Source organism: Typha angustifolia, chromosome 8 (assembly GCF_048772165.1).
Source record: "Typha angustifolia cultivar Huaian chromosome 8, ASM4877216v1, whole genome shotgun sequence".
NCBI lineage: Eukaryota > Viridiplantae > Streptophyta > Magnoliopsida > Poales > Typhaceae > Typha > Typha angustifolia.
The window spans coordinates 957,383-982,795 of NC_133246.1; the positions used below are offsets into that span (position 1 = coordinate 957,383).

Consider the following 25,413-nt stretch of genomic DNA (forward strand, 5'->3'; position numbering starts at 1 on the left):
ATAATTTTGTCTGCATGCTTTTGTGTTAATTCACAGAGTTGCATTACTTTTCCATGTAACGCCATAGATATATACTACGATTTATTTCGACGGTCTTCCAATTCAAAGGCTGTTGCTACCGTTGTCGCAATCCAACTATCTAATTCCTGCACTTCCCTCATCTCCGTGGAAGTTTTTTTTTTCAACAAAAAAAATTACCTGCCTCACGTCTTTTAGTTACGAATATTTTTGTCACCTCAACCTTTGAAGTTAACGTAGATGTTAATTTTTTTTTTAAAATTTTTAACTTGTTCGCAGTAACGTAGCGTACTAAAACTAAACTCACGAAGTCCAACGGAGACTTTTTCTTCTAGATATCTCCAGTAGAGATGCTTCTCCAGGCATCTATAAAATAAAAGGAGACTTAGGAAGTTAAAACACACACACACACACACACAGAGGGAGAGAGAGAGGGAGAGATGTGGAGCATGGAGTCGTGCTTGTTGGTGTTATTAGTGCTGCTTGGCCAAGCTGCTGCTGCTTTGGACTTCACAAGGGATGACTTCCCTGCAGAGGACTTCGTATTTGGAGCTGGGACCTCGGCTTATCAGGTAATTTAATTTAATAATTTGGATTAGCTATATATTAAGCCTCGTTACGTGGGGTCAAGAAATATTTAATAAATTTGCAGATAGAGGGAGCTGTAGCTGAGGATGGGAGGAGTCCATGTATTTGGGATACTTTTACTCATGCAGGTCATTATTTGCATTTCTTTTCTGCATGCTCTGAATCCACCTTATCTATTATATGTTATCCATTTGGCCAGGGCCAATCAAAAGCTACTCCACCGCAGTGCAAATCCTGCTGTCAACATTGCAGACTATCCTCCTCCTCCCTGCTTCTTTCGTCCACATCTTCTTTCCTGCAGTTATCGCAGCCTTTAATCACAAATAAGCCTTTTTATGTTGATTTGGATTGGCCAACATCTATAGTAGGCTATTATCATGCGAATCCACTGCTATCATAACCTTTTCTTTTCCTTTTGTTCCATGTATAATTCTATTCAATACGTATATATACGGCAAAGATAAGGTAAAACATAATTAAGCTTCAAAGCTCTCATATTTCGAGTGGCTGTGCTGTGTTTGTCAGGGAGGATGCCGGACAAGAGCAACGGCGACGTGGCGTCGGATGGGTATCACAAATATAAGGTTTTCTTTTTTCCCTTTTCACCTTTTTGTCCTCTGCTTTCGTCACTGGTGACGCGCATGGGTTAATACTTCCAAAGTTCCAACTACGTTGCTTGATGAATCGAGACGAGAAAAACTATATGTCGTTATATATACTTTTCTCTCACAGCTAATCTGTTTGGATATTCAAAGAGAGAGAGAGAGAGAGAGAGAGAGAGAGAGAGAGAGAGAGAGAGACACACACACACACACACACACACACACACACACACACACACACACACACACACACACACACACACACACACACACACACACACACACATATATATATATATATTATATGCAACTTTACTCTCTTACCTTGCGATCTTTCAGGAAGATGTCAAGCTGATGAGTGATACAAACCTGGAAGCATATAGGTTTTCCATCTCTTGGTCAAGGCTCATTCCAAGTACATTTATTTGGCAACCTCAGACTAATTATCATTAATTGTAAAGAAAAGCTAATTCCTTCTCTCATGATAAAAATTTGTCATATATCTTAGATGGGAGAGGAGCCGTCAATCCGAAAGGGCTGGCATATTACAATAACCTCATCAATGAGCTAGTAAAGCATGGTTAGTCTATTTCCAATATTTACCCAATATATATATATATATATATATATATATATATATATATATACAGATGAAATTAAACGTAATTTTCTTTGGTAGGAATTCAAGTACATATTACGCTCCATCATTTAGATCTTCCTCAAGTACTTGAAGATGAATATGGAGGATGGTTGAGCCCTAGGATTGTGTAAGTCTTAAGGTTCTTCTTGGTCTTTTTAGATCATTCAGTTAAGCCATCCTTTTTTTGATCCTTTATTATTAACTGTGATGATTCAGGGAAGACTTCACAGCATATGCAGACGTGTGTTTCCGGGAGTTCGGAGACAGGGTATCTCATTGGACCACTGTTGTGGAGCCCAATGTCATTGGGGTGGCAGCCTATGACAGCGGAGGATTTCCACCCAATCGTTGCTCGTATCCATTTGGAGTCAATTGCACAGTTGGCAATTCCACGGTGGAGCCATATATTGCAGTTCACAATTACCTGTTAGCCCATGCATCAGCCGTTAGATTATACAGGCAAAAGTATCAAGTAAGTCAATAAGTTTCCTCTACCGATCTACTTACTCAATGTCACTATATCTTCCACTGAAGGAATAAGTCTTATTATAACACCAAGTGATGCACCCACTTAGTAAGTTCATGTCTTGACATTAAGGGTATTTATATGTATCATTTCTAATTGTTGGATGCAGGCTGTGCAAAATGGAGGTGTAGGCATAAATGTGTACTCCTTCTGGTCTTATCCATTTTCAAACTCGACTGCAGACATCAAAGCAACCAAAAGAGCATTGGACTTCATGATTGGTTGGTAAGTTTCAGTTCAATATTACAAAGATTTGGAGGCTTTAACTAGTAGACCAAATTAATTACTATAGTTCGACAACTGACGAGCCAACTTCAGGATCATACACCCAGTAGTTTTCGGGGACTATCCAGAAGTCATGAAGAAGATCGCAGCCTCGCGAATTCCATCCTTCACCAAAGGTCAATCTGAGCTAGTAAAGGGTGCATTTGATTTTATTGGTATAAACCACTACACTTCTGTGTACGTGAGTGACAACTCCAATGGCCCAAAGGCAGGCCTGAGAGACTACAATGCAGACATGTTTGCTACATTCAGAGGTACTTCTTTTCAGTCTCGTCTTCAGTGGTGATATAAAATATGGCCAACCAATCTTAACTGTGATCACTGTCTGATGCTGTGGTGCAGTTACAAGGGACTCGCCGCCGGCAGGCCAGGTAAAGATGGAATGCTATGAATCCACCTGCTTCTTTTTCTTCTTATTAGTATTATGTCGTATAGTTAGCTAACTGTTGGTGGTTGATTCTAGTTTGTCCCAGTAGACCTGCGATCTGATCCTGCTGGATTGCAGCATATGCTGGAGTATTTCAAAGACGTCTATGGAAATCCTCCTGTTTATGTCCAAGAAAATGGCAAGTCCACACACAGCTTCACAAACCAATAGAATTCATTTTGCAGTCATATATCACCTAGCTTAATTAATTTTGAAGTGCAAGGTTAATGATCTCGCTACTTCTTCTCTTTTCTTCTTTATTTATTTCCATTTGCATCAGCAGGTCTTGCACAGTACAATGACACCCTGAATGATGAAGAAAGGATCGATTACTTGAGCGGTTTCATGAGAAGCGCCCTGCAGTCTATCAGGTAATTAATACTTCTTGTGACCGACTCAATGCCATTGATTCAAATGATTTAATCGCCTTTTGTTTGTTCCTTTGATTGCAGGAATGGAGTAAATCTGAAAGGATACTTTGTTTGGGCATTCATGGATGTTTTTGAATTTTTGGCGGGGTATAAACAACGTTATGGTCTCTATTTTGTTGATTTTAAAGACGACGATCGCAAACGAGTGCCAAAGCGTTCAGCTCTTTGGTACTCCAACTTTTTGAGCAAAAAGGGGATGAACATAAACAGGAGTTATTCACCCGCAGTCTCCCATGATCAGCAATGAGTTTGCAGCGGGATATCCTTATTTGATTAATGAAGCAGGACGGCATATAATATTTGTGATACTTTATAGGTGACTCTACATCCTCACGTACGCTCTTAGAATATCACAATAACTACAGCTTCTTTGTTTGTATAAGATCAAGATGTCACCATAGAGTGGCCCAACTATTCCTTTCTATAAGAGAGTGAGTTCTGAGCCAAGAATCTCGAGATGATGAAAAAATGATACATAGTAGCACATAAATTCTCGCCATATTTGGGCCTTACGGGCATTAGATGTTTAGTAACATACGCAGCAAATCTCATTCATGCACGGTGGAAAGTCGCAATAAGACATCTAAGTGATGCATCATTCGTAAAGTAAAGCAAAGAAACAAAACCAACCTCTTAATTACGGCAGAGGTGGAGGCACATACTAAACAGATTAAACCGCAGACATATCCCTCCAACAAAATATGAATATAATGAAGAAATATTATTCCGATGATTGTGCTCAGTATTGAAGAAATTGAGCTGCAGAGAACAGAGGTTAAGCAAATAATGGCCGACGAAGAGTTAAGCCTCCGGCATTAGGTAGTAGCTAGGAAGAATTTTCTTATAGAGGATTCCTTTCTTCCTCAGAATTCGAACCAACTCCAGGGACTGAGTCTCGACCTCTACCCTGTTGTATCCTGCCGCAACCAGCAGCCCAAGATTTAAAGCGTTCCCTTCAGCTCGCAGTGCTGATTCTTCGGCTGTCGGCTCCTAGGCCGCACCGCTAGTAGAGACCCATCCGTGTCCCTCCCTAATCATTGCTCCAGCACCGCCTTGGTGCTCATCAGCTGTATAGGCTGCGGTGCTTCCACAGAATCCACAGGGTGGTCGTCATAAGAGCCATGCATGCCACGTGCTCTGTCCAGTCATCACTCCAGTGCTTGATGGTTTCTCTATGGATACCACACAAAGCTACACTTGTGTTAAAAATTGGCTCAAATTTAGTTTCAGCAAAAATTTAGCATGTATTAGCATTTTTGTGCCGCACGTTCGAACGGGTCCTAGAGAGCGTTCGAACGTGGGCTCCAGACAGAGAGCAGTCTGTGATGCAGGCGTTCGAACTGCCCTAGCCGAGTTCGAACGCGAGCTAACCCGAGAGCAGACTTTTTGCAGGCGTTCGAACGGTCCCAGCCGCGTTCGAACGCGAATCAACCCGAGAGCAGCTATTTCTGTAGGTGTTCGAATGGCCTTCTCCTGAGTTCGAACGCCACTTGAGTTATGCTGTATTAACATTGGGCGCGTTCGAACACGCCTCCGAGGGCGTTCGAACGCGACACTGAAAATCCCCAAATCTGAACCTGACTATAAATACTAAAGTTGGTTTTTTAGAGTTGGTAGTTGGAAGAACAGTAATGAGGGTTGAGCCACCATTGTATTGAGAGTGATTAGAATTGTTAAACTCTTTATAAGTGAGAGATTTGCATAGTAAAGAAGATTGCTCCGCCCGTGGACGTAGGCACATCGCCGAACCACGTAAATCTTGCCTCTCTCTCTCTCTCTATTATCTCTATTGTTGTCTTTATTGGTGTTTGCTTACATTAGGGTGTTAATCCATGATTAGAACTTGCTTAGGGCTTTTCCATCACCATTAACATCTCTTTGGAGTTTTCCGAGCATTGCATTTATTTCTCTTTCACTATTCCCATTTTGGCTACTTGAGGGTGAAGGTCTTGCTTCCGTTTCCTTCACCCAAATTGGGTCATTTGCACAACAAATTGGTATCAGAGCCATTGGTTTCAAACCTAGGCTATTGAATTTGGGAATAGTGAGGATTTGAAGAAATTTTAGCAAAATGGGTGAATCATCCAAATCGGGCAAACTTATCTCAAATGCAAAGTTTGAAGTTGAGAAGTTTGATGGCACCAACAACTTTAGGATGTGGCAATGTAAAGTTATGAATGTGTTGTTCCAACAAGAATTAGACATCTCCTTGGAGGAGAAGCCCGAAGATATATCTGAGAAGGATTGGGAGAAAATGAACCGGCAAGCTTGCAGTTCCAATCGGCTTTGTCTAGCAAAGGAAGAAAAGTACATTGTGATGAGGGAGAATTCAACAAAGAGCTTGTGGAAGAAACTGGAGGACAAATACATGACCAAGAGCATTGAGAACTGGCTCTATTTGAAGAAGAAGTTTTTCAGATTTCAATACAAGATGGGAATGCTGATGGCAGAGTATTTGAATGCCTTCAACAATTTACTTGCGGACTTGCAAAACTTAGATGTTGAAATTTCAGATTAGGACAAGGCATTGATATTATTGAATTCCTTGTCGGACACTTATGACCACCTCACTACTGCCCTACTATATGGAAAGGATTCAATCCATTATGAAGATGTTGCAAATGCATTGATCAACAATGAGTACCAGAAATTGGACAAGCAAGCTACTCATGAGTCATCTTCAGATGCATTGATGGTGAGGGGTAGATTTAAAAATAGAAAATTTGATAAAAAAGGTAAATCCTTCTCAAAGTCAAGGGGTGCATCCTCAGATAGGAAGTTAATTGCCAAAGACCAATATTCCTATTGCCGCAATAAAGGGCATTGGAAGAAGGATTGTTATGTTTTAAAGAGCAAGGACAAGAAACCCCAAAAGGCAAATGTGGCACATTCGGATGATGATGACTCGGAAAGTGCCTTGGTAGGCTCGGCTCTTGCATGTAACATGGATGAATGGATCTTGGACTCCGGTTGCACATACCCTATGTGTCCAAACCGGAGTTAGTTCTCCACTCTTGAGAAGATCTCTGATGGAGTTGTGTATATGGGCAATGATAGCCCTTGTAGAGCGGAAGGCATTGACACTATTCGCCTGAAGCTCTAAGATGGGTCCGTCAAAGAGCTAAATGAAGTCCGGTACATACTGGATCTAAAGAAGAACCTCATCTCCGTTGGGGTTTTGGAATCAAAGGACTTCACCGTTACTTTAAAAGGTGGAGCATTGAAGGTGACTTTGGGGGCATTGGTGGTGATGAAGGGCATAAGAAGAAGCAATTTGTACTTCTTACAAGGCTCTATGGATTTGGAAAGAGTAGCGGCCGCCTCAAGTAACACTGTTAGTGAGGCTGACTCTTTCAGATTATGGCATATGAGGTTGGGGCACTCAGGACAGAAAGTTTTGACAGGCTTATCAAATCAAGGTTTGCTAAAGGGTGTGAAGAACCTCAAACTGAAATTTTGCAAACACTGTGTATTGGGTAAACAAACTAGAGTTAAATTTGCCACTGCTGTACACCGGACCAAGGGGATTTTGGATTACATTCACATAGATGTTTGGGGGCTTACCCGGAAGGCCTTATTGGGAGGAAGTACTAGTTCGTCATCTTTGTAGATGACTACTCTACAAGATCTTGGATGTACACCATGCACCATAAGAACCAAGTGCTTGAAATTTTTTAGAATTGAAAGAAGATGATTGAGAATCAGACTGGCAAGAAAATAAAAAAGCTCAGATTAGATTACGGTGGAGAGTACACTTCATATCCGTTCATGAGTTTATGCAAAGAAGAAGGGATTGAAAGACACTTCACGGTTAGAGAGACCTCAGCAAAATGGCATGGCGAAATGTTTAAACCGGACCTTATATGAAAAAGGTTCAGTGTATGTTGTCCAATGTTAAAGTGGGCAAAGAGTTTTGAGCTGAGGCAGTCAACTATGCATGTCATCTCATCAACTGGCTATCTTCATCTACAAATAATGGGAAGAGCCCATTAGAGGTTTGGTCTGGCAAACCCATTTCAGATTATGATTTCTTACATATTTTTGGTTGTCCTGCATACTATAATGTCAGTGAATGCAAGTTGGATCCTAGAGCCAAGAAGGGCATCTTCTTCGGCTTTAGCACTGGGGTGAAGGGATATCGGGTTTGGAGGCTAGAATTGGGAAAATTGATCATTAGCATGGATATTACATTTGATGAATCATCCATGCTGAAACAAAGTCAAGCATCAGATAGCCTGATTGACGATAGTGCTGAAGATGTTCCACGGCAGGTGGAGTTTAAGACAGATTCAAGTCCAACATAAGATACATCTTCAAAAGGGGCAAATGAAGAGGAAGATTCTAATTTGCAAGAGGATGACAGTGTGGAGCCAGAAACTGATGATTAAGACTCCATAGTAGTTAGAAAGCCAAGGAAAGAAATCAGAAGGCCGGCACGCTATTCTGATATATTGGTCCATGCTCTTCCGGTGATTAATGAAGATTTTTCCACTTCCTTCAAAGAAGCTATGAAGAACATTGAAAGAGCAAATTGGAAAGGGGCAATGATTGATAAAATGAAGGCTCTTGAGAAAAATAAAACTTGGGATTTGGTGGAGCTCCCTAAGGGGAAGAAAGCTATTGGGTGCAAGTAGATATATGCTGAGAAAGATGATCCTCAATCAAAAGGTGGGGTTAGATTCAAGGCTAGATTGGTGGCAAAAGGGTATTCTCAAAAGGAGATGATTGACTATAATGAAGTGTTTTCTCCGGTGGTGAAACACTCCTCCATTTGGATTTTGCTAGCCTTGGTAGCTCAGTTTGATCTTGAGCTAGCACAGATGGATGTGAAGACCGCATTCTTGCACGGTGATTTGGAGGAGGACATCTATATGACACAACCGAAATGGTTAAAAATCATTGGAAAAGAAGATTGAATTTGCAAATTAAAGAAATTCTTGTATGACCTGAAGTAGTCTCCTAGGTAGTGGTATAAATGGTTTGACCAGTTTATACGGAGGCACAAGTACAAGAGAAGCCACTATGATCATTGCGTGTACTTTAGAAAGCTTAAATATGAATTCTTTATCTATTTGCTCTTATATGTTGATGATATGTTGATAGCATCTAAGAGCAAGGTAGAGATTGATAAATTAAAGCTCTAATTGAATAAAGAGTTTGAAATGAAAGATCTAGGAGAAGCAAGAAAGATACTTGGCATGGGGATTAGAAGGGACAGAAAATTGGGACAGTATGCTTAATTCAGAAGCAGTATTTGAAGAAGGTATTGTAGCGGTTTGAGGTTAATAGCAAAACAAAATCAGTGAGTACACCGTTGACACCTCATTTTAGGCTTAGTACATCTATGTCACCCACTTTATATGCTGAGAAAGAGTTTATGTCTAAGATATCATATGCAAGTGTAGTTGGAAGCCTAATGTATGCAATGATGTACACTAGGCTAGATATGTCACAAGCCATTAGCATTGTTAGTAGATATATGCATGCTCCAGGAAAAGGGCATTCGCAGGCCGTGAAATGGATTCTGAGATATATCTATGGTATTGTGATAGACTTGGTCTACATCTTACTGGATATGTGGATTCGGACTATGCAGGTGATTTGGATAAGCGTATATCCACTATGAGATATGTTTTCACACTTGCTAGAAGGCCGATGAGTTGGAGGTCTACCTTATAGTCGACTGTTGCTTTATCTACCATAGAGGCAAAGTATATGGTAGTGATAGAGGCTATAAATGAGGCTATTTGGTTGCTTGGTTTGATGGATGGTTTGGGTGTATACCAAGAGAAGGTGGAGGTACATTGTGATAACCAAAGTGCAATTTGTTTGGTTAAGAATCAAGTTCATCACATAAGGACAAAGCAAATTGATGTCCGATCCATTTTGTGAAAGAAATTTTGAAAGGAAAGGATATTTCACTTTGCAAGATTGAAACCGCTGATAATCCGACTGATATGCTAACAAAAGTAGTGACTAAAATCAAATTCCAACATTGTTTGGATATGATCAATGTCACTCACTATTGACCAAGGTTGGTTTGGCGTCTTAAGACGCAAATTTACAGGCGAAGCACCTTTTGGAGGATTGAGTCACTTTGAGATGGTGGAGAGTGATTTGCTGAAGTTTTGAGTTCTTCGCCAAGGTGAAGAATTGTTAAAAATTGGCTCAAATTCAATATCAATAAATTTTCAGCAAGTATTAGTATTTCTGTGCAGCGCGTTCGAACTGGCCCTAGGGGCACTCGAACATGGGCTCCAGACAGTGAGTAGTCTGTGATGCAGGTGTTTGAACGGCCCAGCCGCGTTCGAACGTGAGCCAACACGAGAGCAAACTTTTATACAGGCGTTCGAACGGCCCAACTGTGTTTAAACGCCCCTTTGGTTCTACTGTATTGATATTGAGCGCGTTCGAACGCGCCCGCGCGAGCGTTCGAACGCGACGCAAAAAATTCCCAAATCTTGGAAGAACATTTATGAGGGTTGAGCCACCATTGTATTGATAGCGATTTGAGTTATTAAACTCTTTATAAGTGAGGGATTTGCATAGTAAAGAAGATTGCTCCGCCCGTGGACGTAGGCACATCGCCGAACCACATAAATCTTGTCTCTCTCTCTTTATTGTCTTCATTGTTTTTATTGTTGGTGATTACTTACATTAGGATGTTAATTCGTAATTAGAATTTGCTTAGGGCTTTTCAATCACCATTAACATCTCAAGCATTGCATTGGTTTTTTTTTTTTTTTACTATACCCAGTTGAGCTATTTGGGAGTGCAGGTCAACACGCCACCTCTCTCAGCCCTCCTGACTGCTTGGGTGAAGGAAGGCATAAATTGCTTTGGCCTTCGGCTCACCGGCTGTATTCGGCCACCAGACCCAGATGTCGTGCCCGGCCTCCCCGGCCAGCCCAGTGGCATTGATCTCTAAGCTAGGTTGAGTCCAGCATCCATCACCAGCGTTTCCGTCTATCACCGGGATCCCTCGATCAGCTCACTAACTGTAGATTATTGACTACAACTTCAAGGCCCTCCCAATTCAAAAGTTGTTGATATCGCTGTTGCCATCTTAGTTCGTGTGTTGCCCTCATCTCCATCACGTCAACCTTTGAAGATAACGTACTTTTTTTTTATAAAACAAAACTTATTCACAGTAACTGATCACGAAGTTCTTCGGAGACTTTTCTTCTAGTTGTCTCCTGTTGAGATGCGTAGATTTCCAAGTATCTCTATAAATATAAAAACGAGGCTTAGGAAGTTAAAACAGAGAGAGAGAGAGAGAGAGAGAGAGAGAGATGTGGGTCATGGAGTCGTGCTTGCTGGTGCTATTAGTGTTGCTTGGCCAAACTGTTGCTGCTTTGGACTTCACAAGGGATGACTTCCCAGCAGAGGACTTCGTATTTGGAGCTGGGACCTCGGCTTATCAGGTAATTTAATTTTGATTAGCTATATATTAAGCCTCGTTATGTTGGTTCAAGAAATATCTAATAAATTTGCAGGTAGAGGGGGCTGTAGCTGAGGATGGGAGGAGTCCATGTATTTGGGATACTTTCACTCATGCAGGTCATTATTTGCCTTTCTTTTCTGCATGCTCTGAATCCACCTTATTATATATACGTTATCCATTTGGCCAGGGCAAATCCTGCTGTCAACATTCCAGACTATCCTCCTCCTCTCTGCTTCTATCACTCACGTCTTCTTTCCTGCAGTTATGGCAGTCATTAATCACAAATAAAGCCTTTTAAGTTGACTTGGAATTTTGGATTGGCCAACATCTAGAGTAGGCTATTGTCATGCGAATCCAGTGATATCATAATCTTCTTCTTTTTTATTCTATGTATAATTCTCTTCAATAATTTAGCTTCAAAGCTTTCATATTTCGAGTGGCTGGCTGTGTTGGGTTTGCCAGGGAGGATGCCGGACATGAGCAACGGCGACATGGCGTCGGATGGGTACCACAAATTTAAGGTTTTTTTTTCCCTTTCCAATTCACCTTTTTGCCCTCTGCTTTCGTCAAACTTCCAACTACTCTTTTATTTTGTCTTTTTGGAAAGATACGTTCAACTACTTTTATTTTCTTATAAGATGGTATCAACTACTATGCTCGATGACACAAGGCAAAAGAAAACTTGTGTCATATTGACATATCGTCATGATATATATATGCAGCTTTACTCTGTTTTTGGGATCTTTCAGGAAGATGTCAAGCTGATGAGTGATACAAACCTGGAAGCATATAGATTTTCCATCTCTTGGTCAAGGCTCATTCCAAGCAAGTACATATATATTAAGCAAGCTCACACTAATTATCATTAATTGTAAAGAAAAGCTAATTAATTTTCTCATGATAAAAATCTGTCATATATCTTAGATGGGAGAGGAGCTGTCAATCCGAAAGGGCTGGCATATTACAACAACCTCATCAATGAGCTAATAAAGCATGGTTAGTCTATTTCCAATATTTACCCAAGATATATATATACAGATGAAATTAAACGTAATTTACTTTGGTAGGAATTCAAGTACATATTACGCTCTATCATTTAGATCTTCCTCAAGTACTTGAAGATGAATATGGAGGATGGTTGAGCCCTAGGATTGTGTATGTCTTAAAGGTTCTTCTTGGTCTTTTTAGATCATTCAGTTAAGCCATCCTTTTTTTGATCCTTTATTATTAACTGTGATGATTCAGGGAAGACTTCACAGCATATGCAGACGTGTGTTTCCGGGAGTTCGGAGACAGGGTATCTCATTGGACCACTCTTGTGGAGCCCAATGTCATTGGGGTGGCAGCCTATGACAGCGGAGGATTTCCACCCAATCGTTGCTCGTATCCATTTGGAGTCAACTGCACAGTTGGCAATTCCACGGTGGAGCCATATATTGCAGTTCACAATTACCTGTTAGCCCATGCATCAGCCGTTAGATTATACAGGCAAAAGTATCAAGTAAGTCAATAAGTTTCCTCTACCGATCTACTTACTCAATGTCACTATATCTTCCACTGAAGGAATAAGTCTTATTATAACACCAAGTGATGCACCCACTTAGTAAGTTCATGTCTTGACATTAAGGGTATTTATATGTATCATTTCTAATTGTTGGATGCAGGCTGTGCAAAATGGAGGTGTAGGCATAAATGTGTACTCCTTCTGGTCTTATCCATTTTCAAACTCGACTGCAGACATCAAAGCAACCAAAAGAGCAACGGACTTCATGATTGGTTGGTAAGTTTCAGTTCAATATTACAAAGATTTGGATGCTTTAACTAGTAGACCGAATTAATTACTATAGTTCGACAACTGACGAGCCAATTTCAGGATCGTACACCCAGTAGTTTTCGGGGACTATCCAGAAGTCATGAAGAAGATCGCAGCCTCGCGAATTCCATCCTTCACCAAAGGTCAATCTGAGCTAGTAAAGGGTGCATTTGATTTTATTGGTATAAACCACTACACTTCTGTGTACGTGAGTGACAACTCCAATGGCCCAAAGGCAGGCCTGAGAGACTACAATGCAGACATGTTTGCTACATTCAGAGGTACTTCTTTTCAGTCTCGTCTTCAGTGGTGATATAAAATATGGCCAACCAATCTTAACTGTGATCACTGTCTGATGCTGTGGTGCAGTTACAAGGGACTCGCCGCCGGCAGGCCAGGTAAAGATGGAATGCTATGAATCCACCTGCTTCTTTTTCTTCTTATGATTATTATGTCGTATAGTTAACTAACTGTTGGTGGTTGATTCTAGTTTGTCCCAGTAGACCTGCGATCTGATCCTGCTGGATTGCAGCATATGCTGGAGTATTTCAAAGACGTCTATGGAAATCCTCCTGTTTATGTCCAAGAAAATGGCAAGTCCACACACAGCTTCACAAACCAGTAGAATTCATTTCCTGGAGTATTGCAGTCATATATCACCTAGCTTAATTAATTTTGAAGTGCAAGGTTAATGATCTCGCTACTTCTTCTCTTTTCTTCTTTATTTATTTCCATTTGCATCAACAGGTCTTGCGCAGCACAATGACACCCTCAACGATGAAGAAAGGATCGATTGCTTGAGCGGTTACATGAGAAGCGCCCTGCAAGCTATCAGGTAATTAATACTTGTTGTGACTGATTTCAAAGGCATTGATTCAAAAGATTTAATCACCTTCTGTTCGTTCCTTTGATTGCAGGAAGGGAGTAAATCTGAAAGGATACTTTGTTTGGGCATTCATTGATGTTTTTGAATTGTTGGCGGGGTATGAAGCACGTTATGGTCTCTATTTTGTTGATTTTAAGGACGATGATCGCAAACGAGTGCCAAAGCGTTCAACTATCTGGTACTCTTAACTTTTTGAGGAAAAAAGGAATGAGCATAAAGACGAGTTATTCTCCTGCATTCTCCCATGATCAGCAATGAGTTTGCAGCAGGATATCATCATTTGAATGATAAATCACTGGCGGCATAGAATATTTGTGATCCTTTGTAGCTGACTCTACATGCTCAATTCATATACAGGCATGGAATATCACAATAAGTATCACAATAATTATGCACTCTGCTTTTTTTTTTTCTTTTTCTTTTCTTTTCTTTTTTAATAATGGCGTGATGGTTGATTTTTCTTTTGACCATAAAGTAGTGATCCAATTGTTTCATTTTGATGTTTCCTTCCTTTTTAAAAGAGTGAGTTCTGAGCCAAGAAGCTCATGAAGATCAATTGATACGTAGTAGCAGCACATAAATTCACGTAACATCCTCGCCTTAAGATGATTAGTAACATTCGCAGCAAATCTCATTCATGCATGGTGTACAGTGTAATAAGAATAAGAAGGACAGACATCTAAGTGATGCATCATTCGTAAAGCAAAGAAACCCAACCAATCTCTTAATTGCAGAGGTAGAGCAACAAAAAAAAAAAAAAAACAGATTAAACCGCAGATATATGCCTCCACCTTTGGATGTGGAAGCTATACAAACAAGCACCTATCAACACAATCATTATTATATCTTTTATCCTCCACAAAATCACAATTATGTTCAGAAGACTACAGATTACCACTCAAAAAACAATCATATTTGTTGGCTAACCGCTTCATGTAAACAAATCAAAGCTGTGGAGCTCAAGAAAGACATGCTAAGAACATGTATTCGAGCATACTATCGCAATCTTTTCATTCTTGAATAGCTGAAGAAAATTTGTGTTAATTCTTTTTCCAATTTATTCAGCTCTTAACCTCAAAATCTCTTTTGCAGTCCTCATCCTGAAATAATTCATGTGATCCTATAAACAATAACAACAGATCAGTTGTCATGATAGACCAATAAATAGTTTTATAACCTTAAAGCATATTTTCAGTGCCCTATTTATGCTACATATGCCAGATAAAGATTACATCAAAATGAAGAAATCTCAAGATAAGTTTCAACCATCACAGTACCACCAAAATGATATAGTGCCAGTTAGGATAAGTACATATGACTAGAAAAACATGGTGCTTGTCTGACTAATAACATGTGAGATCAAATATGGTCAACTGCTGAACTAATCTAAATACAACTTAACATGTTATAAAAAAATTACATAAACCGCACTGACCTGGCTAAAAGAAAGCTGCAAACCTCTGCTGTAGAAGTCAATGTACTTGAGCATAAACATACCACAGTCTGACCTGTTATGATTAGAAAGCATTCAATATCTCAATAAAAGAGAAGTTATAACCAACAGCCCAAATTCCTAGAAGGATTTCTGTATTTACTAGAAGGAAGATTGCTAAAAGTAGAAAAGAAGTCAAAAGGAAGACATCAATACAATTCTGATCAGCAATATGATATGTCTTACATCAAAATAGGGCATATAATATTCTGCACATATAGCTGTCCAAATAAGTCGCAGAAAATATGTATCCAAAAAGGGTATAGATAGGTTGGTTAGCAGATAATGCAGTTTGTTAATTTAACAAGCTTAGAAGCTTGCGGAAGTAATACAAGGATATAATCAACTAAATAAAGTTTTGTCACAAAAAGGATGCATATGAGAGGACAACAAAGAGGAAGAAAAATACCCGTTCGTTTGTAAGGGAAGGCCATCAACTGATTCTTGCTTCCAAGACCTCGTGTTTATTTCTTTATCGCTTTTGTCTTTCACTTCATCCTTGAGATATTCCGCCTGATATAAGCAAAATATTGTAACCTTCTATATATAGTATTCCTGAATGTTAGCCAAAATCCTAAAAGAAATGATTTACCCTAGGGCTCCCATGCATGTACCAAAACAATCAAGACAGGAGAGTTGTGCAGTTTCAGCATATATAAATTCTAGAGATCATTGAGCAGTTACCAAGTTTTTCACGAAAATAAAGACCTATTTAGCTTTAATATCTCTTGCACGGCTGCCAAAAACACAAACACCCTTGATATACATCTCATTCACAGGCTCTGAATTTGAATTAAAGGTCTGACCAAATTGGAGAGACAGGCATCTTACCTTGAAATTAGGAAAAAAAAAGTCCAAAAATAATTGCACACATCATACTTATATAGTTCTCCCAATAAAAGGCAGGCATCATGGATGCTAACAAAATAAAAGATAGGCATCATGGATGCCAATAATCCAAATACAGACGTCAGGCAACGTGCAAGAGTCCTTGATATGCATGCAGTCCATCTTCATTCAAAAAGTTTATTAGAATTAAATTCCCCATCGACCTATATGCATAAAAATATTTGCTTGTGGCTCCAAAATTTGGTTACTTTTGGGTCGTAAGTTCATCATCGTTGTCCTTTAAACTGCATTGTTTGCTTGCTCATAAACTGAGTTCATTCATAAATTGTTGAAAATCAACCTATTCCTTGTTCCTTTTACCAACTTATGCAGTACATCTTTCAATGATATTGTATCTCTATCCACTGTTGCTATCAATTTGATCTTTTTGAAATGTTACATAGTGTTGCTGCATAAGTTACAACTTCAAAGAGTCAGTTAATGGTCCGCCAAAATCATGCATGTTTAGAATAATTTATTGCACTAATCATTATGACTATATTAACTGTAAATCTGGTGCACATTACCAGCCTTATGTAAAATCTAAATTGTGCAACAGATGTAACTAGAGCTTACCAGTACACTTAGAACATTTGGATCCATGCCGCCAAGTGAATCAAGATATTGGAATGTCATAGTTTCTATATTAATAACTGCTAAACACCAATGTGCACCTTGATGTATAGGAACAAAGATCTGCACGAAAAATTCTGGGAATTAGCTGGATATGACATATTCACTTGCTAATTTAAAAAAAAAAAAAAAGAGTCAGTGACAACATCTAGGGTCATAAAGACTTTACTTTGCCACATTCAATAAGCCCATACCCTAACTTCTTATGGCTTGTCCATTTTCTTACAGCTTTATAGTCATAACAATTCCTCCCAGTGGTTAGCTAAAAAATAAAGAAAGAAGAAGTTAGGCTCACAATACAGTATGTCATATCATAATCAGAATATTTTCAAAAGAGGAGCATAGAATAGTATGTGTCATAGAATTCATATGATGCAACTTGGTAGGTCGAAGTAGATGATGTAAATTAGCTACCTTCTTGTAGAAAAATGTATTAAAGAAATGGCATTTACAGAATTTTTTGGGTTCTCTTATTTCCCTCTCTTTCAATAATGCAAGGTACAAATTGATGACCTGAAAAGAATATAACATAGGTGTTAGAGAAATTTTAATACTATAATTTGCTTCCTCTGATGTAGTATACAGAAGAGGTGAAGAAATCAAAGTCCAGGGAAAAGAATTAAAAGAGAATCACCTCGTCATTCAACCAACCACCGACTCTCAAGCACTGAAAGATCTTTCTAGTAATTTCTATGTTGGACTCCTCATGCATGACTAGAACTCTATGACAGGATAGAGAAAAATAAGCTCATACTCTAATACTTGCTGCTCAATATTCAGAAGTAAAAACAATGCCATGATATGCATAGAGCTTAGGACTGAGGTACCATGTCCAACTATACCTGCTGCCACCACAAAAAGCATCACAGACCTCTTTTTCTTCTTCATCACTGAGAGGAGAAAAAGGTCTATGCAGATCCTGAAATTATTACAGGTCATAACAATCATAAACTAAGAGGTTAGTAAGATAATATAAAGTAGAAATATAAAACGCATAGCATTCCAAAATCACATCAGACATCTAATCCACATCCAATACCTACTCAACTATGGATGTTCCAGATTAGAACCATAGTCATCACTAAATGTTAATGTATCTTGTGTAATAAGAAGGCTAAATTACATTATGTCCCCTGAAATATAGCTCCATATGACATAAACTCATGCAAAGTAAAAGTGTACAATTGCACAATACCCTTGAACTATCTAAGATGTTAAATTCTCCAACTTATGTAAGGTTGCGCAAATTGTACACTTTAATTCTTTATGTGTGTAATATAATATTCAGTCATGGTACCAGGGGTGGAGGTGCAATTTAGCCAAATAAGAATTAGCAATAGTAACTGGGAAACCTAATTCATATGTCAATGTAGAAAAGGAAAGCTGCAGACGTGGAAATAAATAGGCAAGATAGAACAGCTACCTTATCTGGTTCCTCCTCCACTTCCTCGTTTTCTAATCCGATGTCAGATAGCTTCTCCTCATGTTCCAGTGCATTAAACTCGTCATCAGAAAACCCGATGTCAGATAGCTTCTCCTCATGTTCCAGTGCATTAAACTCGTCATCATGCTGCCTCGACTCTTCAAGGAATAGCTTATGCAAAGGAACATTCTTTTCCAATGCAGTCTCACAGCACATCGAGCCCAGTGCAACACTTCTTGCATCGTCCACCTTCCTCTGATTCACAATATGCAAATCTGACAAATTCGTAGTTGACCGCATTGCAATCCTCAGACCAGACACACCCGCAACAAAAAATTTAGGCACGCGGACCTTCTTCCTCTCTCTCTTCAGAAAACCCCAGAAAGAACTCGAAATCCCTTTAATATCCTCAGAGAACTCTGATACGTAGTTGCCCAGCAAATGGGTCGCGTTTTTGAATTTCTCTCTGATACGATTCCCATCATGCGAATCCGGCACATTCCCCGTTGCCCGCCTCCCGATCCTCACATCAGACTCACCCTTACAAAATGATGTATGCGAACAAACCTCGGAACCTTCAGAATCCTTACTTGCTCTCCTCCTCGAAGAGGTCGAATCCGCTTTAAAGTTCTTCAAGTGCCGCGATACCTGGTTGTCCATCGCAAAGGTCCGATCTTTTCCACGAATTAAAGAATTCCGAGCAGCGCCGAGGCCGAAAGCCTTGAGAATCCGCTGGGGCGCGTGGACCAAGCGGGGAAGAGGCGGCAAGGAGCGACTTGGAGTGGAAAGGGGGGGATTTAGAAACTTGGATTTCTTCGAGGGAGGGCTAACCGAGGGGGATAAATCGTAGAAGGGGTGGGGTAAAGAGATATCGAGTACGCCGCGCTTGCGATGGTCGGTCACCGCTCCCATGGAGGAGAGTGGAGAGAGGAGAGGGAAACGCTACGATCAAGATCCATCAGAGGAAGATGGCGCGAACGACTGGGTGATGGGGGGGAAGAGAGGGGAGAAGGTTGGGGATGTTTTGGAAATGGAGAGGGAAACAGAGAAGATAGAAAGGGAGGGAGTTGAAGGGAAAGGCGGGATGATAACGATACTGTGTGCTTGTGTTTGACTCACGGAAACTGGCAAGGAGGGATGTAAGGGAGGGGGAGAAGAGGAGGCATTCTTCTTTTTCGAAGTAGACTTTTTGTTTGGATGATCCAACAATGAGAAAAAGGCCCGATGGAATCACTATTAAAAAAGACCAAATAAATAAATAAATAAATAATTTTATTATTAACACCCTGTCTTTAAGCTATTTATAATCCAATTCTAACTTTGATATTTTCTAAGCTAACTCCACACTAATCAAAATAACTCAATTATCATTGAGAAAATTAATAGTTTGCTAACAGAAGCGTGAGATCATGCCTGCATCAACAATTCGTGAACCAACTGAAATGGAAATATATGACAACAGAATCATTGAACAAACTTGGTAGGATATCAGGTATAAGTATCAAACGCTGGAAAGGAAATTAGGAACAACTAAAATAAATGCACCTTGAACAAGAAGGGTACAAAATGGTTGCATTTCTGTAAACCAAAAGAGTGGTTAAGGTTATGGGTATCAACAAATTGTTACATTAATTGAAAACCAATCACACTGTATTATATTATATTACTGGATGCCACTTCAAGTGGAAAACAATACATACAAAGGTGATAAAGCCTGAAGGGGCCCATATCATTCCCAATGGAACAGGAGCTTATAGATAATGGTAACAACTTCAATTTACAGATAAAAGATTTGTATACACTATAGTTTCCAGTACACGCCCAGCCGATGAAGAAAGCCAGCAATTAATGCCCAAAACAATATTTGAGCAAAGATAACATAAAGGAGAACGCCTACCCTTGTTGAATGCCACACTTTGACGAATATGTGCTTTTGAATCCAATAAACCTGTCAGTGGATTTTTTTATAAAAATAAACATAATACTGTAGGGAGGGAAAAAGGAAAGAGGGATTTAAATACTAGAATATGGAAGAAACTATTATGAATCTTTTTACCAATGGTCCAAAGAAAATAATAATATATAACACAATATGTAAAGCAGAAGTGTACCAGTGTATTGTTGGTGCTCTCATAGTACCACCCGTTGAGGAACCCTTCAAATATGCCTTCGGCAGCCATCACAAAAACCAGCATTGCATTCATGCCAATCCACTCCAACGGCAGAAAGAAATTACGCAAACCCAAAATGTCAACCTGGTGGAAAGAAATAGTTGTATACTTATTGAACAATCTTATAGGTAGCTGATTTTCATTTATTAAAGAGAATTGAAGATCACAATTCAATTTGTGTTAAATAAGCAACCCAAAAATCAAAACAGTTGAAAATGCTTTACTGCTGGCAGGAAAGGAAAGAAGAAAATTCCATGAATTAGCTAGGTAGTATCACATATAACATGATGGTATGATATGCCAAGCATAGATCAGTACCTGTTTCTGCTCAGGAAAAGTAATAGCACAACAGAGGAAGCTTGCTTTTTTTAACAAAAGAAAAAAACACAATAGAGCAGGCTTAAAACAACATTGGGACTGTCACACCACTCATTCTGTGTGGATATATGTTTTCACATATAGCCGTATCCAGTACTTCTGAAGAATCTGAACAATCTGAACAATTATTAGATAGTGTTGAATCAAGACAACTACTGACTACAATAAGGAATCCAATAAAATTCACCACCCAAATGGTATATTCAACTGATCGGAACTCTTGGGGAAGCTAACATGAGTATATACTAACGTATCAAGAATGCAAAGGTTGGAAAAGGTGTATAGTTAATTGAAGTGTGAGACTTCAAGAAATTCTAAATAGGCCAATAAAATAATAAGACAAGAGATTCAGGATCATTAGTGATGTAGAAATCACTGTACCAGGAAATAGATGGCACAAAACACTAATGCACCAGCTCCAGAAGTAATGCAAATGTAGCTGAAAGTGTATAATTGCTTGTTAAGTGGAATTGCTGCAAACAAATGGCAAAAGATCCAGTAAATCTTCATGAAGAAGAGACCATAACTGATTGTATTAGAACTATGTCAAACAGAGGAAATAGATACTTGGACGTTACCATGAGTGAAATGCAGAACAATTCCCAAAATGAGGAGAACTAGGCCAAGACCAACCCACTGCTTTAGTCTATCTAGATGACTCTGGTGCAAGATATTATAGAATTGAGATGAAAAAGTAAAACCACGAAGAGGATTACCATCTTTTGGAAGATAAAAAAGATGAAATGAAGTGAATACTGTAACTAAATTATACCTTCATGTGCACAAGAACATGTCCGTAATGCACTCCGATGATTGTGCTCAGTATTGAAGAAATTGAGCTGCAGAGAACAGAGGTTAAGCATAATGTCCAATGAAGAGTCAAGCATCATGCAATAGAAACTAGGAAGAATCTTCTTATTGAGGATTCCTGTGTATTAACTTTACTATGATGTTGAGGTTTTATTTTCAGACAATTACATAATTCTAGCAGAACATACCTTAGGATTCCTTCAGGTTCAAATGGGGCGAGGCACCACGCTGGAGCATCCTTCCGAAAAGGCCCCGCATAGGGTGAGTTATCAGTGCATTCCTGTATTATTTCAAAACATATCAAAAAATCACAAATAGCACGAAGAAAATTTTGTTAATACAAAGCGAAAAAAAAATAATTCAAGTGAATGGTCGTAATTTTCAAGAAAACAACCTTTGATCTCTTCCATGCAGGATGCTGATACATGTGGTTGATTCCCAGGACATGTCGATCAATAAACCCTACAGCATTACAAGGAGGATTTAATTTTCCCCTTGTACCACATTTTACCTAAAACATTGTGAACACTATAAATTTATAACCCAAGAAAAGGATTGCTTGCCAAGTATGGTAACTACAAGTATGAGAATAACAAAGTTAGACTACATACTGATGCTGATGATGGGAAAATTATTCAGTAATGTGTCATCATTTCCCACAAGTACATGATATAACAAAGTTAATCTAGGACATAACTTTCGTCATGTGTTATTTTATGTCACACTATTCAGTTCTGACCAACAAATACTCATACCAGCTATTTGGATGTCTCTTGGAAATTAATTTATCTAATTTTAAAATTAATTATTAGCTACTAGTAGTTTGACAGAAATTATTCACATTAAAGAATAAAACTTCACACTAGTTAAGAATCAAAATAATTTTTGCATTGAACTCACTTGTTCTGCAAATTATTCCAGTAGCATGTTAGTATGTAACTATTTGCAACCAAACAAAGTGCATCTATGCAAAGATTTGCCTTCAGGAAGGAAAGTTGAAAAATCAGATTCATGAGGTCAGTGGAAAATTGCTTACTGTGTAAACCTTCCCATAGTCCGGGCTATCAACATATCTCACTCTAAACTCCCAGTCAGGAACATAAATCCCATAAATTACTGCCAGGTAGACAACTAGAATACAAGCAGCAAGAAGCCTGATAAATTTAATTACAAGAATAATGGCTGGAGTTATTACTGTGAAAATGAATACAGAAAACTGTCAGATTATACAAATACATTTACTGCAAAATGAATTGTATGTTTCAAAAAAATCAATATCCTTCTCATCAAAGAATAATATAGGGAATCTTGCCTCGTAATACTTTCTCAAAATAAATAAATAATAAATCTTGGCTTGTGGTAATTTAAATCTATATAATGTGGTCCTTCACAATGTCACAATGTACTATTATATTAGAATCTGGCCTGTTTTTCTGTTAGAAAGCATGTAATCTTCTTTGCAATTAGAGCAGAAGAGATAAGAAATGCTACAAGGGAACTATCAGTGAAGCAGCATTGGTTACTGAAAATGTGAACATTTTAGCAGAAAAATGGTGGAAATACATGGAATAAGATGTTACGAATACTCACGGACAACAACAGTTGATGAGTTAAGGAAATCACATGATAATAACAAGTTTAAGCTAAGTTTATTTTCAATTTAATCAGATATATTTGCCTAATGCATAACACACCATGGACTTAAAACCAACTCCAGGCCTTCATAGCAATTCACAGATTAAACAAAACAGACAAGCTTCAACATCTAAAAGGCCACAGCAAATGTATGAGAGAAGGAAGAGTTGTCAATTGGCAATACCACTGCCAACAATATAGCCTGAATATGGAGCATCTTGTAAATTGCTGATCCTCAAGCTTTCCATCCTTCATTAATATTTCGAAGATTGCTACTACCAAGTATGCAAGAGCAATTCTCTGAAGAAGCAAAGAAGAAGTGTGCTCATAAGATTTTCCCATTTGTTTAAGTAGAAAAAAAAATTATTCTTTACCTGGAGGATGCCACACCATCTTATCTGCTTCATGTCAACTCCATATGTGAGATCTCCAGGAGCATGTGAATACCCACCTACAAAATAGTAAAAACCAACATCAATCTACTACAAGGACATGAAGAAAGGAGAAAAAAAAAGGACAGAGCAAGTTACAATATCAATACAATTTTCCCAACTCATTGAGATGTGCCAGCAAAGTTAACCAATTTGGGAACATAAAAGAGTGCCAGAGATTAGTCCCAATACACACACTTGATACCAACTTCAACTAGATTTTACGAGCCTCAACTCTTTATCTACCCAATACATAAGATGTGCAAATTATCCATGTAATGGTATTTTACTTCCATGGAAACAGAAGACTTCAAGTATATTAATACTACAGCGCCAAGTTCCAACTATTAAAAACATCAACAATTTTCCAATTGTTTAAGTCACATCTGCAAAATACTCCATTGGCTATCTTTAGTGGTAAATTTTATTTTTTGTTTAATATCAATCTAAATTCAAAATAGAACAATAAAAATTAAATAATTCGAAAAAATTAATTAAATTTATTCTTCCAAACAAACCTTGCAAGATGAACCCCCAGAAGAGCAACTTGAGCGTCCTAACAACCACCCTCCTCACAGCCCGACACCGGTCCGGTATCCTCTACACCGAGATAAGAGCAATTGCCAGGTCAGCGTATGGTGTCGCTAAACCAATTAAAAGGTGGAGGAAGAGAAAAAAAGGATAGAGAAGGAGACCTTGAGAGAGAGCGGAATCGCCATCCCCACGATGAAGAGAAAGAAGGGCATCACGAAGTCGGCGAGGTTGCACCCATACCATGGCGCATGGCCGATCACCGGCCATTCACCTCCGGCGCCGTCCACCAGTATCATCAGCTGTGGAACACGAAATCGAGAACCATCAGAACCGTCCGATCCATAATCATGTAAAGATACAGCTTTTTCGACCGTCCGATTCCTCACTTCGCTTTTCTTGCTTTCAAATTTGAATGAGAGAGAGAGAGGCGGGAGATGAGATTACCGCGACGGTGAGGCCCCGAAAGATGTCGAGCGCCGCGACTCGCTTCGTACGGCGGGGTTTCGTGTCGTCGTCGTCCGCCGCCGCGGCGGCGAAGCTCGGACCGCGGTGGTCCTCCGGGTCCTCTTCGGCGGCGGTTCGACGGACGAGATCTTGGCTCGCCATGTGTGAACCGGAGATGAGAGATAGAATGCGCGCGCGTAGCGTCCAACTTCTCGGTAGCAATGGAGTATGGGTTTCAGATGAAAGATTCCATTTCTTGCATGATTAGTTTCTTTAGAAATGGATCCTCTGCAGCTCCGTCTGAAAGAAATTCGTGCAACTTTTGTTTATTCAACAGACAACTCGGGTTCAGATTAGATAATAATTTTGGTTATTTGATGGAATTTGATGTGCCATTTGGATCCAACCAGTTGCTATATCAAATTATCCATCTCCAAACAGAAGTGTACAAAGATAAAGAGGCATTTGACAGAGACTAATAATGTCAAGTGGAATGAGAAGATTCCAAAAGTTGGATGCATATCTTGTAAATTTTCTTGTGTTCGGTCGAATGACTGAAAGATGGATAAGGACTACAAGTTGGCCCTTTTCGCTATAACAGAAGCAATTGGGCATATATCTTCTGTATATCAATGAATACAAAGCCTTGTGCTTGGCCACCCTGTTAGAAAATTGTCCTACTTGACAATGGGATAACTCTGGATTCTTTAGAACCCCTGTACCATTTCTTGTTGAAATTGCTACCTTCACCTTAAAACTTGTTATGTATAGTGCCACTTCTAGAAAATGCTGGTTAATTTCACATATCTATACACTGATAGCAAGAACTAGAGAGATATTAGTAGTTTAAAAATTCTAACAAGGGGACCTCTAATTAACATAAAACAGGCAGCATATTATTCATCAATAAATAG

At 39.1% G+C, this 25,413-nt stretch overlaps 4 protein-coding genes across 7 annotated transcripts; 2 read left to right on the top strand and 2 right to left on the bottom strand.

Moving 5' to 3' along the window:
- The first annotated feature begins 59 nt into the window (after positions 1-59).
- Positions 60-3,967, top strand: LOC140764355 (beta-glucosidase 22-like). 4 transcript variants are annotated; one of them, XM_073102880.1, is made up of 13 exons: positions 60-590; positions 671-734; positions 1,132-1,190; positions 1,548-1,623; positions 1,717-1,788; positions 1,888-1,975; positions 2,065-2,320; positions 2,484-2,599; positions 2,693-2,913; positions 3,002-3,030; positions 3,123-3,225; positions 3,367-3,457; positions 3,539-3,967. In XM_073102880.1, the coding sequence occupies exons 1-13, from the start codon at positions 459-461 to the stop codon at positions 3,762-3,764; spliced, it is 1,533 nt and encodes a 510-aa protein (XP_072958981.1). In that variant the 5' UTR covers positions 60-458; the 3' UTR covers positions 3,765-3,967. The 4 variants fall into 4 exon arrangements, with proteins under 4 accessions (XP_072958981.1, XP_072958983.1, XP_072958984.1 ...); XM_073102882.1 differs by having other exon boundaries at positions 65-590; positions 806-1,190; XM_073102881.1 differs by having other exon boundaries at positions 66-590; positions 3,370-3,457.
- A 6,839-nt stretch (positions 3,968-10,806) lies between these two features.
- Positions 10,807-14,109, top strand: LOC140764358 (beta-glucosidase 22-like). Its single transcript, XM_073102891.1, has 13 exons — positions 10,807-10,941; positions 11,014-11,077; positions 11,424-11,482; positions 11,711-11,786; positions 11,886-11,957; positions 12,029-12,116; positions 12,207-12,462; positions 12,626-12,741; positions 12,835-13,055; positions 13,144-13,172; positions 13,265-13,367; positions 13,522-13,609; positions 13,692-14,109. The coding sequence occupies exons 1-13, from the start codon at positions 10,810-10,812 to the stop codon at positions 13,846-13,848; spliced, it is 1,461 nt and encodes a 486-aa protein (XP_072958992.1). The 5' UTR covers positions 10,807-10,809; the 3' UTR covers positions 13,849-14,109.
- Positions 14,110-14,440: 331 nt separating this feature from the next.
- LOC140764354 (uncharacterized) lies at positions 14,441-19,318 on the bottom strand. The gene is made up of 9 exons (XM_073102879.1): positions 18,097-19,318; positions 17,516-17,592; positions 17,308-17,395; positions 17,088-17,186; positions 16,843-16,935; positions 16,617-16,736; positions 15,562-15,665; positions 15,096-15,168; positions 14,441-14,780 (listed from the first exon to the last, which is right to left on the bottom strand). Exons 1-9 carry the CDS (start codon positions 19,006-19,008, stop codon positions 14,718-14,720), a joined length of 1,629 nt encoding a protein of 542 aa, XP_072958980.1. The 5' UTR covers positions 19,009-19,318; the 3' UTR covers positions 14,441-14,717.
- Positions 19,319-19,728: 410 nt separating this feature from the next.
- LOC140764359 (uncharacterized) lies at positions 19,729-24,730 on the bottom strand. The gene is made up of 13 exons (XM_073102892.1): positions 24,500-24,730; positions 24,217-24,354; positions 24,040-24,121; positions 23,465-23,541; positions 23,275-23,390; positions 22,492-22,609; positions 21,850-21,966; positions 21,644-21,735; positions 21,418-21,484; positions 21,224-21,305; positions 21,027-21,118; positions 20,208-20,351; positions 19,729-20,044 (listed from the first exon to the last, which is right to left on the bottom strand). The coding sequence occupies exons 1-13, from the start codon at positions 24,659-24,661 to the stop codon at positions 19,898-19,900; spliced, it is 1,434 nt and encodes a 477-aa protein (XP_072958993.1). The 5' UTR covers positions 24,662-24,730; the 3' UTR covers positions 19,729-19,897.
- Between the last annotated feature and the right edge of the window lie 683 nt (positions 24,731-25,413).